General features: G+C 41.2%; 1 protein-coding gene and 2 pseudogenes across 1 annotated transcript; 2 read left to right on the forward strand and 1 right to left on the reverse strand.

Moving 5' to 3' along the window:
* The first annotated feature begins 306 nt into the window (after positions 1 to 306).
* Positions 307 to 1,678, forward strand: LOC132014878 (olfactory receptor 2F1-like). The gene has a single exon (XM_059395577.1). The coding sequence runs from the start codon at positions 737 to 739 to the stop codon at positions 1,676 to 1,678; it is 942 nt and encodes a 313-aa protein (XP_059251560.1). The 5' UTR covers positions 307 to 736.
* Positions 1,679 to 6,510: 4,832 nt separating this feature from the next.
* Positions 6,511 to 7,093, forward strand: LOC132015500 (olfactory receptor 2F1-like; annotated as a pseudogene).
* An 8,574-nt stretch (positions 7,094 to 15,667) lies between these two features.
* LOC132014879 (taste receptor type 2 member 41-like) lies at positions 15,668 to 16,579 on the reverse strand (annotated as a pseudogene).
* Between the last annotated feature and the right edge of the window lie 1,744 nt (positions 16,580 to 18,323).

Genomic DNA, 18,323 nt, shown 5'->3' on the forward strand with positions numbered 1-18,323 from the left:
GATTTCAGTCAGTTCATATTCAGTAGGAATATGATCATTGGTTTCCAAAAGCCCTCACTGCATTATTTTGCTAATCATTTACTTAAGCATCTAAATAAATATCTGCAGCTTACTATGTAAATTGCACATTATTGAGAAGTAAGACATAACCAGTGGTAATTTAATTATAGCCACAAATTTAATTAAACTAGTAACCTTGTTCTTCTCTTTCAAAATACTTAGCACAATTATACTTAATTAATTTTTGTAATTATTAATTTAATCTTGGTGTTCCTGATTAAATTACAAGAACCAAGAAAGCACGACTCAAGTTTCCATCTTTCTTGTTCCCAGGCAGGTGTCTGATATCTAGCATAGGCCCTAGCACGCACAGAGACTAAACAGATGCTGGCTTCAAACCAGATCTGCCTTTCTTCCCTATCTTCCACTCCCTTCCTTTTCTGATGTCCAAACTTTCTTCCTTAGTTTTTCTTTGTTTTTTAACTTTCTTTTTTGTCTTTCCTTCTTTCCTTTTCTACCACTTTTTTTTTCTTTCCTTGTACTGTGAATGATCACCTCCTCTGTAATTATAACCATGCTGGGTCCTAGCCACAAAAGGATGACCAGAACAGGGACTTTGTCCTTAAGAGAATCTCAATCTAGTTGAGAGTCCAGCTGTCCCTTCCTCCTAAAGTGAGACCTTTACTTACCCCTCTCTGCCTTTGCTCCTCTCCTGGCAGCCTGATCCACCTGCTCTATGAGGAGGGACAACCTGACCTGGGAAAGTGAGTTTGTCCTCCTGGGGCTCTCCAGTGACAGGCAGACCCAGGCTGGACTGTTTGTCCTATTTGGGGCCGTCTATCTGCTGACCCTGCTGGGCAATGGGCTCATCATCCTCCTGATCGGACTGGATGCACGACTGCACCTGCCTATGTACTTCTTCCTCTGCAACCTCTCGGTGGTGGACATTTGCTACACCTCTAGCGGCGTCCCCCAGATGCTGGTGCACTTCCTGCTGGAAAAGAAGACCATCTCCTTCACCCGGTGTGGGACCCAACTCTTCTTCTCACTGGCCCTGGGGGGTACTGAGTTCTTGCTGCTGGCTGCTATGGCCTATGACCGCTACATGGCTATCTGTGACCCCTTGCGCTATGTGGCAGTGATGAGCCCAAGGTGCTGCATTGGGCTGGCAGCTGTCTCTTGGTTTGTAGGCGTGGTGAATTCTGTGGTGGAGACAGTGGTCACCATGCGCCTGCCTACCTGTGGACATCATGTGCTGAACCATGTGGCCTGTGAGACACTGGCATTCGTCCGCTTGGCCTGCGTTGACATCACCCTCAACCAGGTGGTCATATTGGCCTCCAGTGTGGTGGTGCTGCTGGTGCCCTGCTGCCTGGTCTCACTGTCCTATGCCTACATTGTGGCAGCCATTCTACGGATCCACTCTACAGGGGGACGCCGCAAAGCCTTTGGGACCTGTGCCTCCCACCTCACTGTGGTTTCCATGTCTTATGGGATGGCCCTGGTTACCTACATGCAGCCCTACTCCACAGCCTCGGCTGAGCAGGACAAGGTGGTGGTGCTCTTCTATGGTGTGGTAACCCCCATGCTGAATCCACTCATCTACAGTTTACGGAACAAAGAGATGAAGGCTGCCCTGAGTCGAGTTCTGATGAGCAGTTCTGAATCAAAACTTTAGTATACAACTTTGTCTTAAGAGGCCTCACTCTGAAGACCATAGATCTTGGAGTGTGTGTCTTCAGCATAATGGATGCATGTGTCTGTGCAAGTGCATGGTGTAAGGGAGCAGGTAGGAGGACCACAGTCTGTTCCACTCACTATCGCTTGAGGTAACAATGAAATGGATTATATCCCTGGGCTCTATTTTTGGTCCCTAACTTATAAAAATGTGAATTATAATTTACAAATACATACACACTACAGAAAACTAAACTAAAAAAAAAAAAAGATACCCCAGCAGCATATATGAATTAGAAAAGAAGATCAAATCAGAAGTCAGGTCAATGCACAAAACTTATGCCAGGAAAGTATATTTCCTTCAAAAATCTACAACTGTATGTTTAAGCTTTCCTATAATCAATGAGAAAAGAGAGGGAAGGTGGGAGCTGTAATTTACAAAATTCACTGTGCCCAAGGGATGGAACAGGCATTGGGCCAGAGGTGCAAAGGTCACCCATGTGACTCACACATGGTCCAGCCCAGCTCAGCAGGGTGGGGAATTCACACAGGGACATGCAGCCAAAGACATAGGAATAATCCGCACAGCCCTGATGAACAGGACTGGACTGTGCATGAGTCATCTGAACATCAGTCTACATGCCTCCACGCTCTCGGGCTTGCAGTGGTGGCAAATGGCTGGCCAAAAAGTCAAGCCTTCAGAACCTCAAACACATACTTTCTACACAATCAGGTCTAAGGATGTACTCTTCTGAAAAGAGAGATGTGTTCAGAATTCACAGTTGACTATCATGCCACACACCATCAGAGGTGAGCCAAGTGAGCTACTCAGCAAGGAATCTGTTTCCAAGTTTGCTCTACTCTGGTAACACAATGAGTGACTGAGCACTAAACATTCTAATCCAGAAAGTGAAATAGAGATAATTTTTTCCAGAAAAATATTTAGAACATTTAAAAATTAAAGTATCTCTTACCTAAATATTACAGATATCTGGTTTGTCTTCCCATAAATAAATTAAAAAAAAAAAAACATAAATTGAGCGGTGTCTGGGGTGGCTCAGTCCAATAAGCGACTGCCTTCGTATCAGGTCATGATCCCAAGGTCCTAGAATGACAGCCCCACAACAGCATCTGGTGACCTACTCAGCAGGGAGTCTGCTTCTTCCTCTCTCTCCTCACCCCACTAATGTTCTCTCTCATTCTGCTCTCTAAGAAATAAATAAAATATTTTAAAATTAAAAAAAAAAACATAAATTGAGAATAATTCAAACTTCTAATCAATCTGCTGAGAAAAGGCCAAAAGTTTGCGGAGGAGGAAATGGAGTATCTTTTTATTTTTTTATTATTTTTACTTTTTTAAGTAGGCTCCATGCACAACATGGAGCCCAATGTGGAGCCCAACACAGGGCTTAAACTCAAGACCTGAGCTGAGATCAAGGGTCAGATGCTTAACCCACTAAGCCACACACGTGCCCCTGGAGTACCTTTTTAAATTCTAGTAAAATCTTTTTTTTTTAATCGAGATAAAATTCACGTAACATATGAGTTATGATTTTTACCTTTTTAAAGTGTACAACTTAGTAGCATTTAGTATATTCACCATGTTGTTCAACCTTCTGTCTCTCTAGTTCTAAAACATTGTCATCACTCCAAAAGGGAACCTCATACCCTTTAAGCAGACCTTCTCCATTCCTCCCTTCACCCAGGTGCTGGCAACCCTGATCTGCTTTCTGCCTTTATGGATTTGCCTATTTTAGATACTTAACAGAAATGGATTCAATACCTTTCATCCCTTCATCAGCCTCTCTTCCTCCCTGCTCCCACTCCCATGGAAGGCACTCAGCCCCATCTCCAGTCAAAATGTTTTAACTCATCATCATTTTTAGATTCTTCTATAACTACTAAGTTCTCTTCCCAAATCAACAAATTATCTTTTCCTTTCTCTAGTGCCTCCGTGTTTAGGTGCTTGTCTGCTCTTTGCCAATGTCTGCATTTTGCACAGCAAGGAAACCTCAGTTTTCTCTTTAGTTAGTAAGGAAGAACAAATCACAAGCTCTTACAGTTTAATGTATTTTTTTTTTATCTTCATCACATACCAGTGGAGCATCTAGCACCGAGCAGTGTGATACCCTAGTCTACGATAAAATGGAAGGAGGTCAGGTATCTAATGAACTGGGCCACCAGTCGGCTGGCCTCTCCAAACTGCTTTTCAGCCAGTTTCCTTGCATCACTTTGCAGCAGCTCCAAGTCCCCCCAGAGCAGCATCTTAAGCACTACCCACTTCCTGACATCACCCTCCCCCCAACAAAAATCAAACCTGTCACACAAATCATTCTGTGGGTGTGCTGCTCCCCACCACCTGCTATGATACACTCCACCCTCCAAGTGATCACACACATGATATAGCAGGAAGAACATGGAATAGGGTCCTCTGATTCCAGACCCAGTTCTAGCTCTGAGCTTAGCTGGCAAAACCACCTCAAAGAATCACTCCTGCTCCCTGAACCTCAGTTTCCTCATTCTGCAAAATGACAAGGTAGACATGAAGATCCTAAAAGTTCTTTCCAGCTTGTTTTCCCTTCTGTTCTCATTTTGCATTTCATTCTCTTCCCTGGTGAGAATTTCAGTTAATGGTGTTCTGGACACTCAGGAGCCAAATTTGGGAAGTAAATTTGGCTACTTACTGCAGTGTTGAAGGAAATAGGCTCAGTGGGAATAGGGCTCCATCTCAGGTACAGGGCTCAGAAAATCAGTGGGGTACCCTGCCAAAGCCAGTCTATTCTTAGCATTTTCTACAGTGACACCTTCTGGACACAGAAGGACTGAAAGGAAGGAAACTGGCTAGACAGAGGTGTGTCCAGGGACTCCGTGCTCTTCACCCCCATCCAGCCATAAGCCTAATCTTTGAGTTAGAAAGAGAGCCTGGTTAGAAAAACTTGGGTTGAATTGTTTTCATTTCCATATCATTGGATTCTGTGACTCATCTCTCATTATTTCTCATACAGATCCTTCTCATTTAGATAATTTATGAAGGGTTTTCTCACACAAAATCTCACTTGATATTTACTACTTCTTCCCAGGGTCTAAGATACTCTGAAATACTGTTTTTGGGCAAGACCTAAGAAAGTAAGACTAAGGAAAGACCCAACACACACACAAAAAGGCAACATACCAAGGATCACTTTTTCACTGATCCAGTGGAATTTCAGGCAAATCATTTAAACTCTTGACCTCAACTTTTTCTAACAAAGAATGAGAAGTTTAGCCCAAAAGATCGTTCCTCCACAAAAACTTTCCAGATTTATCTCAAAACATATTCCTCTCCCAAAAAGAATATGTCTTGAATCTTCAAAAATAAGATTAAAAGGTTCTGTCACATTTTAATTGTTTGGGAAATGTTAAAAGTTACAAATATACTAATATCTGTGTGTCACTCACCTGAGATTGTGACTTAATTGCTCTTGAGTTTTTTCTGGGCTTCTGGAGTCTTCTAAGTGTGCCAGGTGATTCTACTGTGTAGCTACTGTGGCAGGCACTGCCCTAGTGTCCACCATGGGTTGTGTGGGATTTTCATAGGCAAATCCTAATATGTATAGTTTTTTCCTTCCATCTCAAGCTTCCCTAGTGAGCATCCAAATGGGCTTTTCCAGCAGTCAGACTCTTCTCCATGTCTCTGTGGTCTCTCCTTATTCCTAAACTAGCCAATAATGCTATCTCCTCCCGCCATGTTGCAAAGATACACAATGTAAATATGGCAATGGAGCTAGTGGGACTTGCTATTAATATATAGATAAACAAAGATTATAAAATTGCTTAGTACATTTATACTGCGGGGAAAATATGACATCTTATCCTTTGGTAGAGGCTAAAGACCAGCAAAGTAAACAGGGAGGTGTTCCAAGGGCAAACCTGCCCCTGCTATGACAGAGGATTTACACATAACAAAGCTCAAAGGGTTTCAGAGGCACTCCCTTACTGACTCCCATCTGTGGGCACCGTCAGGTTCCAAATGCTATCACTGCAAATAAGTGATGTATGCATTCACCTTTTATAAATCACTTACTTTACCATTCAAATAAATGCCAGCATTTCACCAAGGAAATAGCATAATCACAAGAAGTTGGGACATAATTATAGTTAATATAATTGAGGCCCTGATCTTATCAACCCAGGAATAAGCCTTATTAATCAGTACAATGAGAACCAAGTTGAGCGATTTTCTCTGTCACTGACCTAGCCTGGCTTATGGGAGGAACAGGAAGAACCATAAGCTCCAGTGTGAGTAGTAAGGACAAGGAGGAAGTCCAGAACATAAGTCCTATATCTTAGGATCAGAGAATAATCCTCAAGGCCACTGCTTTTAACTTTTTTTTTTTAATTTGTGTATTCAACAAAAATTTTATTGTGAAACATTTGTTAGGAATCTTTGCATACAAAGAAAAATCACAGGGGCACCTGGGTGGCTCAGTCATTTAAGCATCCAAATCTTGATTTTGACTCAGGTTATGATCTCAGAGTCCTGAGATTAAGCCGTGGGTGGGGCTCCATACTGGGTTTGAAGCCTGCTTAAGCCTTCTTCCTCTGCCCCACCTCCACTCTGCATGCACTCTCTCTGTGCCTCTCTCAAAAAAAAAAGAGAGAGAGAAAGAAAGAAAAAAAAAAGTAAAGAAAGAGAAAATCACCAAAGATCCCTGATTTCAAGAGGCTCAGAGTCTAATAGAAAAAACATTCAAGTTCTTGCAGTTCTGCTTACAGTCCTTTGTTCAGGCCCAAACTTAATTCTGATTGATTCTGAGCTACCTCCTCCTGCTGGCCACCTACTCCACCTGCTTCATGAGGAGGGACAACCTGACCTGGGAAAGTGAGTTTGTCCTCCTGGGGCTCTCCAGTGACAGGCAGACCCAGGCTGGACTGTTTGTCCTATTTGGGGCTGCCTATCTGCTGACCCCACTGGGCAATGGGCTCATTGTCCTCCTGCACCTGCCCATGTACTTCTGCAACTTCTCAGTGGTGGACATTTGCTACACCTTTAGTGGGGTCCCCCAGATGCTGGTGCACTTCCTGCTGGAAAAGAAGACCATCTCCTTCACCCAGTGTGGGACCCAGCTCTTCTTCTCGGGGGCCCAGGGGAGTACTGAGTTCCTGCTATTGGCTGCTATGGCCTATGACTGCTACATGGCTATCGGTGACCACTTGTATCATGGCAGCTGTCTCTTGGCTTATAAGCCTGGTGACTTCTGTGGTGGAAACAGTGGTCACCATATGCCTGCACACCTGGGGACACCACGTGCTGAACCACGTGGCCTGTGAGTGTCACACACACCCAGTTGTAATGGTGGCTCCAGTGTTGTGGTGCTGGTGGGGCCCAAACCTGAATGCTGTGCAGGAAGTTAGTTGTGTTAACAGAGAAATATAGACAAGTTGAGAAGGAGAAAGAGAAGGCTACTTCCTAAGGACAGTGAAACTTGTCAACTTCATCTTTACAGTCAATCACCAAATACCACATTTAATGGACACCTCTTCTGTGCCCAGCCCGAAGCCGTTCCTCACCTCAGTTATCATCCCAACACCCTCCTCCCAGATGCTAGGAGCATGATGGACCTGGGACACCATTCAGGTCTCAGAAAGAAATATCAATCAGTAAAAAGATTTGCGTGCAATACACCACTCCAGGTACCATAAGAGACACGCAAAGTCTGATAGGAGATCCTTCCCAGCTACCTGGAGACTATTTAAAAAGATAAAAGATAGGTGCCAAAAAAGAAAAAAGAACTTAAAACATAATCCAACAATGCAAAAAGTTAAATAAGGGGATATTTGGTTAATTACTAAATACAGGTCAGACATTAAAAACCCCACTGAACTCATGAAATTCCCCCATGAAGGGGAAAAATCTGGATAGTTTGCAAAGGGATTAAAGGAGGAGTACCTTGGTGACTCAGTTGGTTAGGCGTCTGCCTTCTACTCAGGTCATGATCCCCGAGTCCGGGAATCCCCAGGATGAAGCCCACGTCTGCTTCTCCATCTGACCCTCTCTGCTCTCATGCTCTCTCTCTCAAATAAATTCTTTAAAAAGAGGGGGCAGATTAAAGAAGAAGAAAAAATTATTTGGGGCCTTAGAAAATGGTCAGATTTTGACAGCTGAGGGAGTCGAGAGAGAGATCTATTCTTGGTGAGTGGGGGAACAACACAAATGAAGTGAGGAGGTTGAAAAAACTGAGGTTTGTCTGGGAAAGAGTGAGCAAACCAGTTTGGTTAGTGCAAAGACTTCACTCTGAGGATTTATGAGGCAGAAGTAAGGCTGGAAAGAGAGGGTTGACTTCGTAGGGGTCTGAAAACTAGGCCAAATAATTAGTTTAGAGGTCCTGGCATAGGAGAGTTTTTGATATGGGAAAGTAACATATCTTACAGGGTGTTCCAGAAGCTGTCCTGTTTCTCTAGAGCAGGACTGTTAGACTAACTAGACAAAAACAAGTAGCACAGACTTTTTCTTCCCTTAGTCTAACAAATTCTCTATTTTATGCTTAACTAGAGGGAGTAAGTGAAACGGCTATTCGTAATTCAACTTCCTCTAATTAGGGCAGACTTTGTAGAGCAGGTAGATAAGGTTTCAAAGACCAAAAGAGTTGGGAAGAATATAGACTAGAAATTATTTAAGAGATAGGGAAATGTTGAAAGTAAAAGTGAACAGATCTTGAAGTTGAGACTGAACAGAGGTGTAACTATAAAGTGCCTTCTACTTTCCTTTTTTTTCTTCTTTAAATGAAAAGTTAGCCATTCCATCTGATTAACACTCTGAAGCCTGAGTAAAACTAAAGAGTTTATTTGGTGTTTTTGTAAGCGGTGACAACCCTGTTTTTTTTCTGATCTCATGCCATGTCTCAAGAGGTAACCCTCAGGTTAGACAGGTCCCATTCTGGTTAAGGAGGAATCTGGAGTCTGCTTTTCTAATATTGATTCACAAAACGGGTCTGAGTCTCACCAAAAGCACTAGCCTGGCAAAGTCTTCATACTTTTATCTTTTTTCATGGAAAATAAGCCAATGTGTGAAGAATAGGAGAGAAAAACTCAGGTCTGAGCTGGGAACTATATATTAGGGGAGTATTTCTAGAGTCACTCGGAGACAAAGGAAAGAGTAAATGGGCATGTGGGAACGTTGTTCCGTGGCCATCCTGAACAGACCTGGGAATTTCATAGTAGAGGATCCCTGATGGTAAGACCTCCCTGCTTTGTCAGGAAAGCACAAATCCCGTCTCTTCCATCCAGAACAAAAATCACCCCCTACTAAAGCACTCTTTGCTTCACACTATCACACAGCCAAGATACCACCAGAGAGAATGCTTCCCAGACTGGAATTCACGGACGGGTTTCCAGGTCTACAAGCACCTGGAATTGTGTGTTTAAATGTCATCTCATCTACAATGTTATCACCTGCTGAAGCATTTGTAATGATATGCTCATTTATATGACTAGACACTTTGCCGGGCTCTCCACGAGACTATAAACACTATGGGGATAGAAACACCATCTGTAATGCCCAGTACTTTATCCTCAGCATAGGGCGTGTCTACAGATAGACACCCCAAAAATATCTGCTCACCAAATACATTCTCAAACAATCTGTGGCCTTCTACAATGTTAACACATCGTGACTTATATATTGTTTTGCATTATGTTTTTAAATTTTACAAAATGTCTTCTGTGAAACCTTTGGCAGTGATCTGTGATATCTGCCATGGATCAATAAAGACAGGGATGTTAGTTTAGCTTTCCTGATACCAAGAACTGAATTTGCCATTAGGAAATTTGCTACCAGAAGAGGGCTGAGGAAGGTCTAGCACATGGTCCAAAGTCCACCAATCAATCTGATTTCCTGCTGGTTTAATCTCCAATACATTTTCTCAGTCTTTTCATTTCCTTTCGCAATAGAACAGCTCAATATAGTGACATGACAATGCATAATATAGAACATGGTTTAAAGACAGCTAGATAATGTTTAGTAACTCTTACTATTCCTATCTGGTTTTTCCCTTTCCCCTTTATGTCTTCAAAGTAAAAACACAACTCTTAGTTCTTTCTTTCTCTCCCTCAGCTGATGTCAAAAGCTACTGAAGTGCTAAGCAAAATAAGTCAGTCAGAGAAAGACAAATACCATATGATTTCACTCCTATGTGAAATTTAAGAAACAAAACAAATGATCAGGGGTACCTGGGTGGCTCAGTCAGTTAAACTTCCAACTCTTGATTTCAGCACAGATCTTGATCTCAGGGTCATGAGTTCAAGCCCTGTATAGGGGCTTGAAAAAAAAACTTAATGAAAAAAGGGGAAAAAAGGGAGAGAGAAAGACAAACCAAGAAACAGACTCTTACTACAGAGAACAAACATGATTACCAGAAGGGAGATGGGTGGGGGGATAGGGGAAAGAGGTGATGAAGATGAAGGAGTGCACTTGCTGTGATGAGTACTAGATAATGTATAGAAGTGCTGAATCACTCTATTGTATACCCAAGACTAATACTACACTATATCCTAACTAACTAGAATTCAAACAATTTTTTTCAAGCTGCTTAAGTGAACTGTTCTCGGAGAGTCACCCACCCAGTGAATCTCCAGTGACCTCCTTCAGCATCCGAATCCCTTCTCAAGTGATTCCTTACCCACCACAAGTGGTTTTTCTTTATCTCACTCATATTTAACATATTGTCCTGATTTAGTAGTTGAAAAAATTAAAAGAATGGGGAAAAAAACAAGAGGAGTTAAAAAAAAAAAAACACTAATTTTTCCTGGTGTCTAGAAATGTCCTCACCATACTTGGGTTTCTCAACTTTCTTCATACTGATGCAGATACAGAAAATAATTTTTTAAAGAATTATTTATTTATTTATTTGACATAGAGAGATCACAAGTAGGCAGAGAGGCAGGCAGAGAGAGAGGAAGGGAAGCAGGCCCCTGCTTAGCAGAGAGCCCGATGTGGGACTCAATCCCAGGACCCTGAGATCATGACCTGAGCCAAAGGCAGTGGCTTAACCCACTGAGCCACCCAGGCACCCCAATAATTTTTAAATAATATTAACTATCTAATACTATAATTATTATTGTTAATAATATGAAGAACACTAACATGTCATGCACATATATTACCTACTTTAGTCTTTGCAATTACTTCGAGACAGTTGTTATTACTTCAGTGAATATGCCAGGAAACTAAGGCATAAAGGGTTAATTATACATAAGCATTCACATCACATCATGTAAAAGGTATGCATTTTAAAAAATTAAAACACTACTGAAAGCAATAAAAGAAATCATGACTAAATGGAAAAGCATACTATATTTTTGAACAGAAAGATGCAACATCATGTATATGTATGACTCCTTATGTTGAATTATACATTTAGTTATATCCAACTTAATTTTCCTAAAAAGGAATTTTTGTTTGGGACCAGACACTATTATATTTTAAATAATGGCCAAGAAAGTTAGAAAAGAAGATTAATGAAGAAAGACTAGTTTACCAGTCACTGAAACATCATAAACCTAAAATAGGCAAAATGCTGTAGTACTGGTACATGACTGGTGCATATCAAGGTAGCAAAACCGAATAGAAAGTCTGGAAATAAACCAACATGTATAGGAATTTAGTAATAATAAAAAGTAGCTTTTTAAATCAGTCAAGAAAAAAAATTATACAATAAAAAGTGTTAAGGCAACCATTAAATGGTTAAGTTAACCATTAAATGGTTAAGCTAAGCATTTTGGGGAAAAATTATGCATCTAGGATATCTTGTGTTAGAAAACATCCCAGAAGGGTCAAGTATTTAAATATAAAAATGAAAGCACTAGAAGAAACCAAAAGGCATTTTTTTTTTAATATCACAGTGAGGAATACCTCATTATTGTTTTAAATAAATTCAACAAGGGATGCCAGTCAGTTAAGCGCCTGCCTTCTGCTTGGGCCATGATTTCAGGGTCCTGGGATTGAGTCCCACATTCAGCTCTTTTCTCAGTGGGGAGCCTGCTTCTCCATCTGCTCCTCCCCCCGCTTGTACACACGCACATGTGTGTGTATGTGTGTGTGAGCTCTCTCTCTCTCTCCCCCTGACAAATAAATAAATAAAATCTTTTTTAAAAATTTAAAAATATATAAATAAATTCAACAACGAAAAAAAATCTGCATGGTGAAAGCCAATGTTATACACTCAAAAAACAGAAAATCATGTCAAGAAATGGGCAGAAGACATGAACAGACATTTCTCCAAAGACGATGTACAAATGGCTAACAAACACATGAAAAAATGTTCATCATCATTAGCCATCAGGGAGATTCAAATCAAAACCACATTGAGATACCACTTCACACCAGTTGGAATAGCCAAAATTAAGAAGACAGTAGACAACTTTTGGAGAGGATGTGGAGAAAGGGGAACCCTCTTACACTGTTGGTGGGAATATCAGTTGGTGCAGCTACTTTGGAAAACAGTGTGGAGATTCCTTAGGAAACTAAAAACAGAGCTACCCTATGACCCTGCAATTGCACTACTGGGTATTTACCCCAAAGATACAGATATAGTGAAAAGAAGGGCCATCTGTACCCCAATGTTTATAGCAGCAATGGCCATGGTCGCCAAACTGGAAAGAACCAAGATGCCTTTCAACGGACGAATGGATAAGGAAGATGTGGTCCATATACACTATGGAGTATTATGCCTCCATCAGAAAGGACGAAAACCCAACTTTTGTAGCAACATGGACAGGACTGGAAGAGATTATGCTGAGTGAAATAAGTCAACCAGAGAGAGTTATCATATGGTTTCACTTACTTGTGGAGCATAAGGAATAACATGGAGGACATTAGGAGAAGGAAAGGAAAAGTGAATTGGGGAAATTCAGAGGGGGAGACAAAGCATGATAACCTATGGATTCTGAGAAACAAACTGAGGGTTTTGGAGGGGAGAGTGTAGGGGGATAGGTGAGCCTGGAGGTAGGTATTAAGGAGGGCACATATTACATGGAGCACTGGTGTGGTGCATAAACAATGAATCTTGGAACACTGAAAAAATAAAATTAAATAAATAAAAGCACCAAATAAAAATGCACAGGAAAATACTGGGAGAAAATTACAATAAAAAAAGACCATTGTTATAAAAGTAAAAATAAAAAATAAAAAACACAGGGAGGGTACAATGCAAAGGGGTAACATGAAAGAGTTCCTTTGTGATGATGGAACAGTTCTGTGCCTCAATTGTGGCTACATGAACTGTACTTGGAATAAAATTGTATTAAATCACACACACATGAATGCAGGTTTGAAAAAGGGGAAACTGAATAAGATCTGTAGACTTCTTACTGTAATGCACCTGTATCAATTTCCCAGTCTCACTATCGTACTGCGGCTAGGTAAGATACTACAATCGGGGGATGCTAGCTGAAGGGCACCTATGACTCTGTACTGTCCTTACAACTTCCTGTGATTCTATAATTACTTCAAAATAAGGAAAGTTTTAAAATTAATATCGGTCTCAAGAAAAATTAAAATAAAAAATACTGAGGGTAGGAGAATATTTTGCCACTCATATCAAAAACAAAGAGTTAAATTTTCTAAGGTATAAAGAGCTCTTACCAGCCAATAAAAAAAAAGCAAAAATCAGGGGGCCTGGGTGGCTCAGTGGGTTAAGGCGTCTCCCTTCGGCTCAGGTCGTGATTCCAGGGTCCTGGGATCAGGCCCTGCATAGGGCTCTCTGCTAGACGGGGTGCCTGCTTCCTTCTCTCTCTCTCTGCCTGCCTCTCTGCCTACTTATGATCTGTCTGTCAAATAAATAAATGAAATCTTTGGGGGAAAAAAGCAAAAATTCAAATCTAAATGTAAGCAAAAATATAGACTGTCTACAGAAAATACACACACAAATGGCTCTAAACATATAAAATAATAATTAACCTTACTCAAAATAGGAACCATACAAATGACAACTATACTAATAGGGCATTTTTTACCTAGATTGGCAAAAAAGAAAGTATGAAAATAAGTGCACTCCTAAATTGCTAATGGGGAAGTAAATTGATCTGAACCTATGTAGGGCAATATCTGTCAAAACTCGAAATGCAAGGTGAGGGGATGGGGTCACTGGATGATGGGCATTAGGAATGCATGTGATGTAATGAGCACTGGGTGTTATATGCACCTGATGAATTACTGAACTCTATATCTGAAACTATGATATACTATATGCTAATTAAATTTAAATAAAATAAATTAATTAAAAATATTAGAAATGCCACTTGACCCAGTAATCCCATTTCATGGAATTTATCCTACAGTTAATTGACACATGTGCAAGATTGCTTATGTAGAAGATTCATTCAACAGTGTAACATTGCCGTAATAGCAAAAGACAAGAAGCAACCTAAATGACCACTAACAGGTAATCAAAGACACTATAGTGCATCCTTGTCAAAACAAAAACCAGAAAACCTCAAAGTGAGGAAATGCTGTGTTCCCACATGTGTAGATCTCCAAGATATATTAAGTAGAGCAAGGAGCAGAAGAGCATGCATACTGTGCAGCCATCTGTGTAGAAGGACACAAGGAGAAAGGACATAGCTAATAAGTTAGTTAGTTAGTTAGTTAGTTAGTTCGTTCCTGGTGGAATACATAAGTAAGTACATAGGTAAGTTAGTGGAGTGGTCTGGTAGTTAACTATTAGTGGCTTTCTGCTATAGAATGAAATATCTCTAGAAGGATACAAAACTGATGAGAATGCCTCAGAAGGAGAAGGTAGGAGAGACATTATATATATATATATATATATATATATATATATATATATAACCTATTAAAAATAAATGTTTAAAGTAAAAATATGGAATGATCTCCACAGAGATTAGTTCATGAGTGCACTTTCACTCAGCAACATATACCCTAATCAGTAGGAAAATAACTTACAGTCTCAGAGGACATTAAAATTTCTCTCTACCAGGCATCCAGTTGCGAGTCAAATTCTGAAATTTGAACACTAGTGCCTTTGAGCAAAAACTTTTAAGCCTGCCTTAGAGGCACCCCACTCTAAATAGAAGCTTTTCTAAAATTATTTCTAGAAATGTTTGTATAGTAAATGGAGCAAGCTATTTCAAAATAACTTTTAAACATAAGATTTAATAGGATGATTCTTTAAAAAAAAAATTAGTTTTTGGACACAAACTAAGTGAAACTCTTGAGTCTTCATTTTTCAGAACTCAAAGTACATGTTTATTCAATTCACATGTGACTTTGTGACTTGCTTGAGGAAAAAAAAAGTTCCAGAGACAATTTGAAAATGTGGAAAATCACAATGTGTAATTCTAAAAGAGAATAAACATGGAAAAATTCTGGCTGCCACTTAGACCTCAGAGGGGAGAAAACTGAAGGCAGAACAATGGAAATAATAATGAGAAAAGAGATGGGTTGGTATAAAGAAACCCTCCAGTAGTTTTCATAAAATTAAAACCAAATTCTCCAAGGATGGTGAAGGAAAAAGGATCTCCACAGAAGGGAAGGCTATTAGACATAACAGCCCTGAGCACTGCCAGCTACAACTACCAACCTCTGGGGCTCCCATGGCAACCATTACATTATCTTCAAGAGGCATGCTCCTTCCCTATCCACAGCTCAGCCATAGACACATTTTCTCTTCATTCCCTGGGAGGCTACTGAGATCACATGTACTGTTAATCAAGATTTTTTAACCTAAAGCTGCCACATAATGAAGGGGATACAAAATAGAGAGTAGACAAAATTTTATATTCTGAATCTCTGAGCCCTGTGTGGCCCTATTTTAACAGCGTCCCAAGGAAGGAATCTCATTCAGAATGCCCAGATTTGATTTCCCTCCTCTCCTTCCCAAAGGAAGAAGCCCAGAGTAGAATCCAATGGATATCTGCTTGTGACTGTATCTCCATGTAAGTGGGCACTGACTGGTTCAATCATCATCCAGGGCTTTGGACGGGACCATGACACCTAGGACAGCTGGAAGCCCCTGGCTAACAGAAGTAGCTACCTGCACAACCTTCAAAGCTGGAGGTTGCTGAGAATGAGGATGTAGCGATGGACGGATGTGCCCAGGTAGGTTAAAATCTGCCATGGCCAGTACCAGTCATTCTCTGAGAAGAAGAAACCCACACCATCAATGACCAGGGATGAAAAAGACAGAGCATAAAGAATGAGGAAGGAGATGAGAGACTTCAGAGCTCTGGTGTGAGCCTGGCCACTGGGGTCCTGTGGGCTATGGGCGCTGTGCTGCATTCTCCCTGTATGTCACCTCAGAGAATCAACAGCGCAATTGAGAACAGAAAGACAGAGCAGGGAACCGACAAGGTGATAAGTTTCAGGGGCAAGAAATAGTGAATTTCCAGCCTCCTGCTCCACTCCTGGTCATGTTCCCAGGAAATTTTCTAATTAAAAATCTTTGATACACAGCGTGGTCTCCCCAAGAGAAGAGCAGGGTGATGCTGAAAGAGATCAGGAGAGAAGCCATGAAGAGCACTGACCCTGGCAACCTCCACTTCAGCCAAAGGAAGGTCGGGTGGGTGAAGTTAACAATCTTCATACAGAAGAGGACACTGAGCCAAGAGCTGAACCAAAAGGAGGCCGAGTTCAGGAAGTCCCAGTGGAGACCAATGAGCTGCCGCGTAGGACCACTGCTGTACTCATTCAGGTAGAGGAAGTAGTAGAAGCTGTTCACCATCCCAACCACTGCAGGCAGAAGCGAGAGGCACCCAAGCTAATGAGAATCATGTCAGAGGGAAGCGGCCTCCCACGCCGCATCATTTCCCTGCTCAGCACCAGCACAATGAAGCCATTGGCCAGGATTCCCAGGAGACACAGAAGGACAAAGAGGAGCATGAAGAAGGCTGAGAGTGCTGGCTACATTTTCGCCCCTCCAAACACCACTCTGAGCCTTGTGTCTTGCTCCCTGGCCTCCTCCCTACCCCCACCCACAGCCCCTCTTTTGATCTTTCCTGGGAGCCTGATTAGACTGCTCAGGCTCTACATCTGAACCACAGCTCACTTAGAAGACAAATGCTCAGGCTACAGGGGAAAGATGAGCTCAGTTCAGTGAGGATGCAAATTTCCCATGGGTTCAGTTACCAGCAGCCCCTGATTTGCCTTCTCTGGTTTTGCCTGCATGCTACCATCATTAGCATCAATGTAGAAGGTTTTTCAGTGTCTCTGTGAGTGAGTTCCATCCTTTTTACTTCCCCTTTGGGCCCTATAAACATAACCTCTCCCATCAGATCATTCTTAAGACGTCAAGTATATAGGTAACAAGTATATGGCACTTTCATGACTAAGACCTAAGCAAAACAGTGATGATAGACAAGTCTGTCTCCAGCTGAGCGTCCCTGTTACACATCCACCTCATCTACAAGTAGTCATCCCCTTTAAGGTCAGAAGCCTTGGTCCACATTTCTACCATATAGAAATCCTTCATGAACTTAAATCTTTCATGGACTCTGAGGTATAAATGATTGATAATGGTTTAAACTGGTTTTATGTTCCAGTGAGAGAATTCATTTCCTTGTGGTTGTGGAAATGTGGTCCACATTTCCTTGTGGTTCCGTGTGGAGAGAATTCATCTCCTTGTGGTTGTTCCTTGTGGATGGAGAGCCATCTGCTTCTTGCTGCATGTTGGTTGAAGGCTGCCTCAGATCCTGGTGGCCACAGGTGGTCTTTGCCAAGTGAGCTGCTTCAACATGGCACCTTATTGCATAGACACCAAACACAGTCTCTAGACAGAGCTGGCTAGCAAGACGGACTCTCAAATAGCACAGTATAATCACAGAAGTAACATCACCTTTACCATAGTCTATTGCCTAGAAGCAAGTCCAGTCTGTAGGGACACTCAAAGGGCAAGGTGTTACAAAAAGGTGAAGATCCCAAAGTTGGAGGTCATGGGAAACCATCTTAGAGTCTATCTGCCACACTAAGATACCATAGCATACAAGATGCATGTGCTGTCCTGTCCTCCAACACCAACATTTAAAAGAGATCCCTATGAGACCATCTTAAAAAGCAAAACTATTTTCTTGAAAGAAAATATAGTCAAGTTGATCTAATTTGTCCTTTCTCCACATTTATTTGAAACTTTTTTTATGTGTTTCCTTTTGGATTGTGACCTTGTAATGAAAGAAAAATCATTATGCAAATAATGTAAAAGTTGTCACAACCACAGTATCCGTGTAGAATTATATTAAAATACATAATCCACAATAGAAAGAGAGATCTCACTGAAGTTGGGTGAATATGCATTTCTCCCACTCTCAGATCTATGTTGCTCAGTTTTTACACATTCACTCAGCAAATATTTATTGAGCACTTATATATACAGAGTACCTTTTCTAGTCATTGCAGATAGAGCAATGAACCAAGGAGATGGGATTCCTGCTTCTATAGAACGTGCAGTCCAATGGAAGGTAACTGACAATAAGAACACATATGAACAAGATACTTTCATGTAGTAATCAGTGCTGTGAAGAAAACAGATGAGTAAGATTGCCAGAGAATATTTGGAGAGGGAAAAGTTGCTCCTTCAGACCTGCAGGCAGGGGAAGGCGTTCTCAGGGACATGCGCTAAGGGACCAAGCAAGTACAGTCTTTGCCATGTATGGCTGGC

The sequence above is a fragment of the Mustela nigripes genome, chromosome 4, assembly GCF_022355385.1.
Source record: "Mustela nigripes isolate SB6536 chromosome 4, MUSNIG.SB6536, whole genome shotgun sequence".
Taxonomy (NCBI): Eukaryota; Metazoa; Chordata; class Mammalia; order Carnivora; family Mustelidae; genus Mustela; species Mustela nigripes.

Coding starts and splice junctions, on each gene's coding strand:
- LOC132014878 (XM_059395577.1), top strand. CDS start 737: ATGAGGAGGGACAACCTGACCTGGGAAAGTGAGTTTGTCCTCCTGGGG.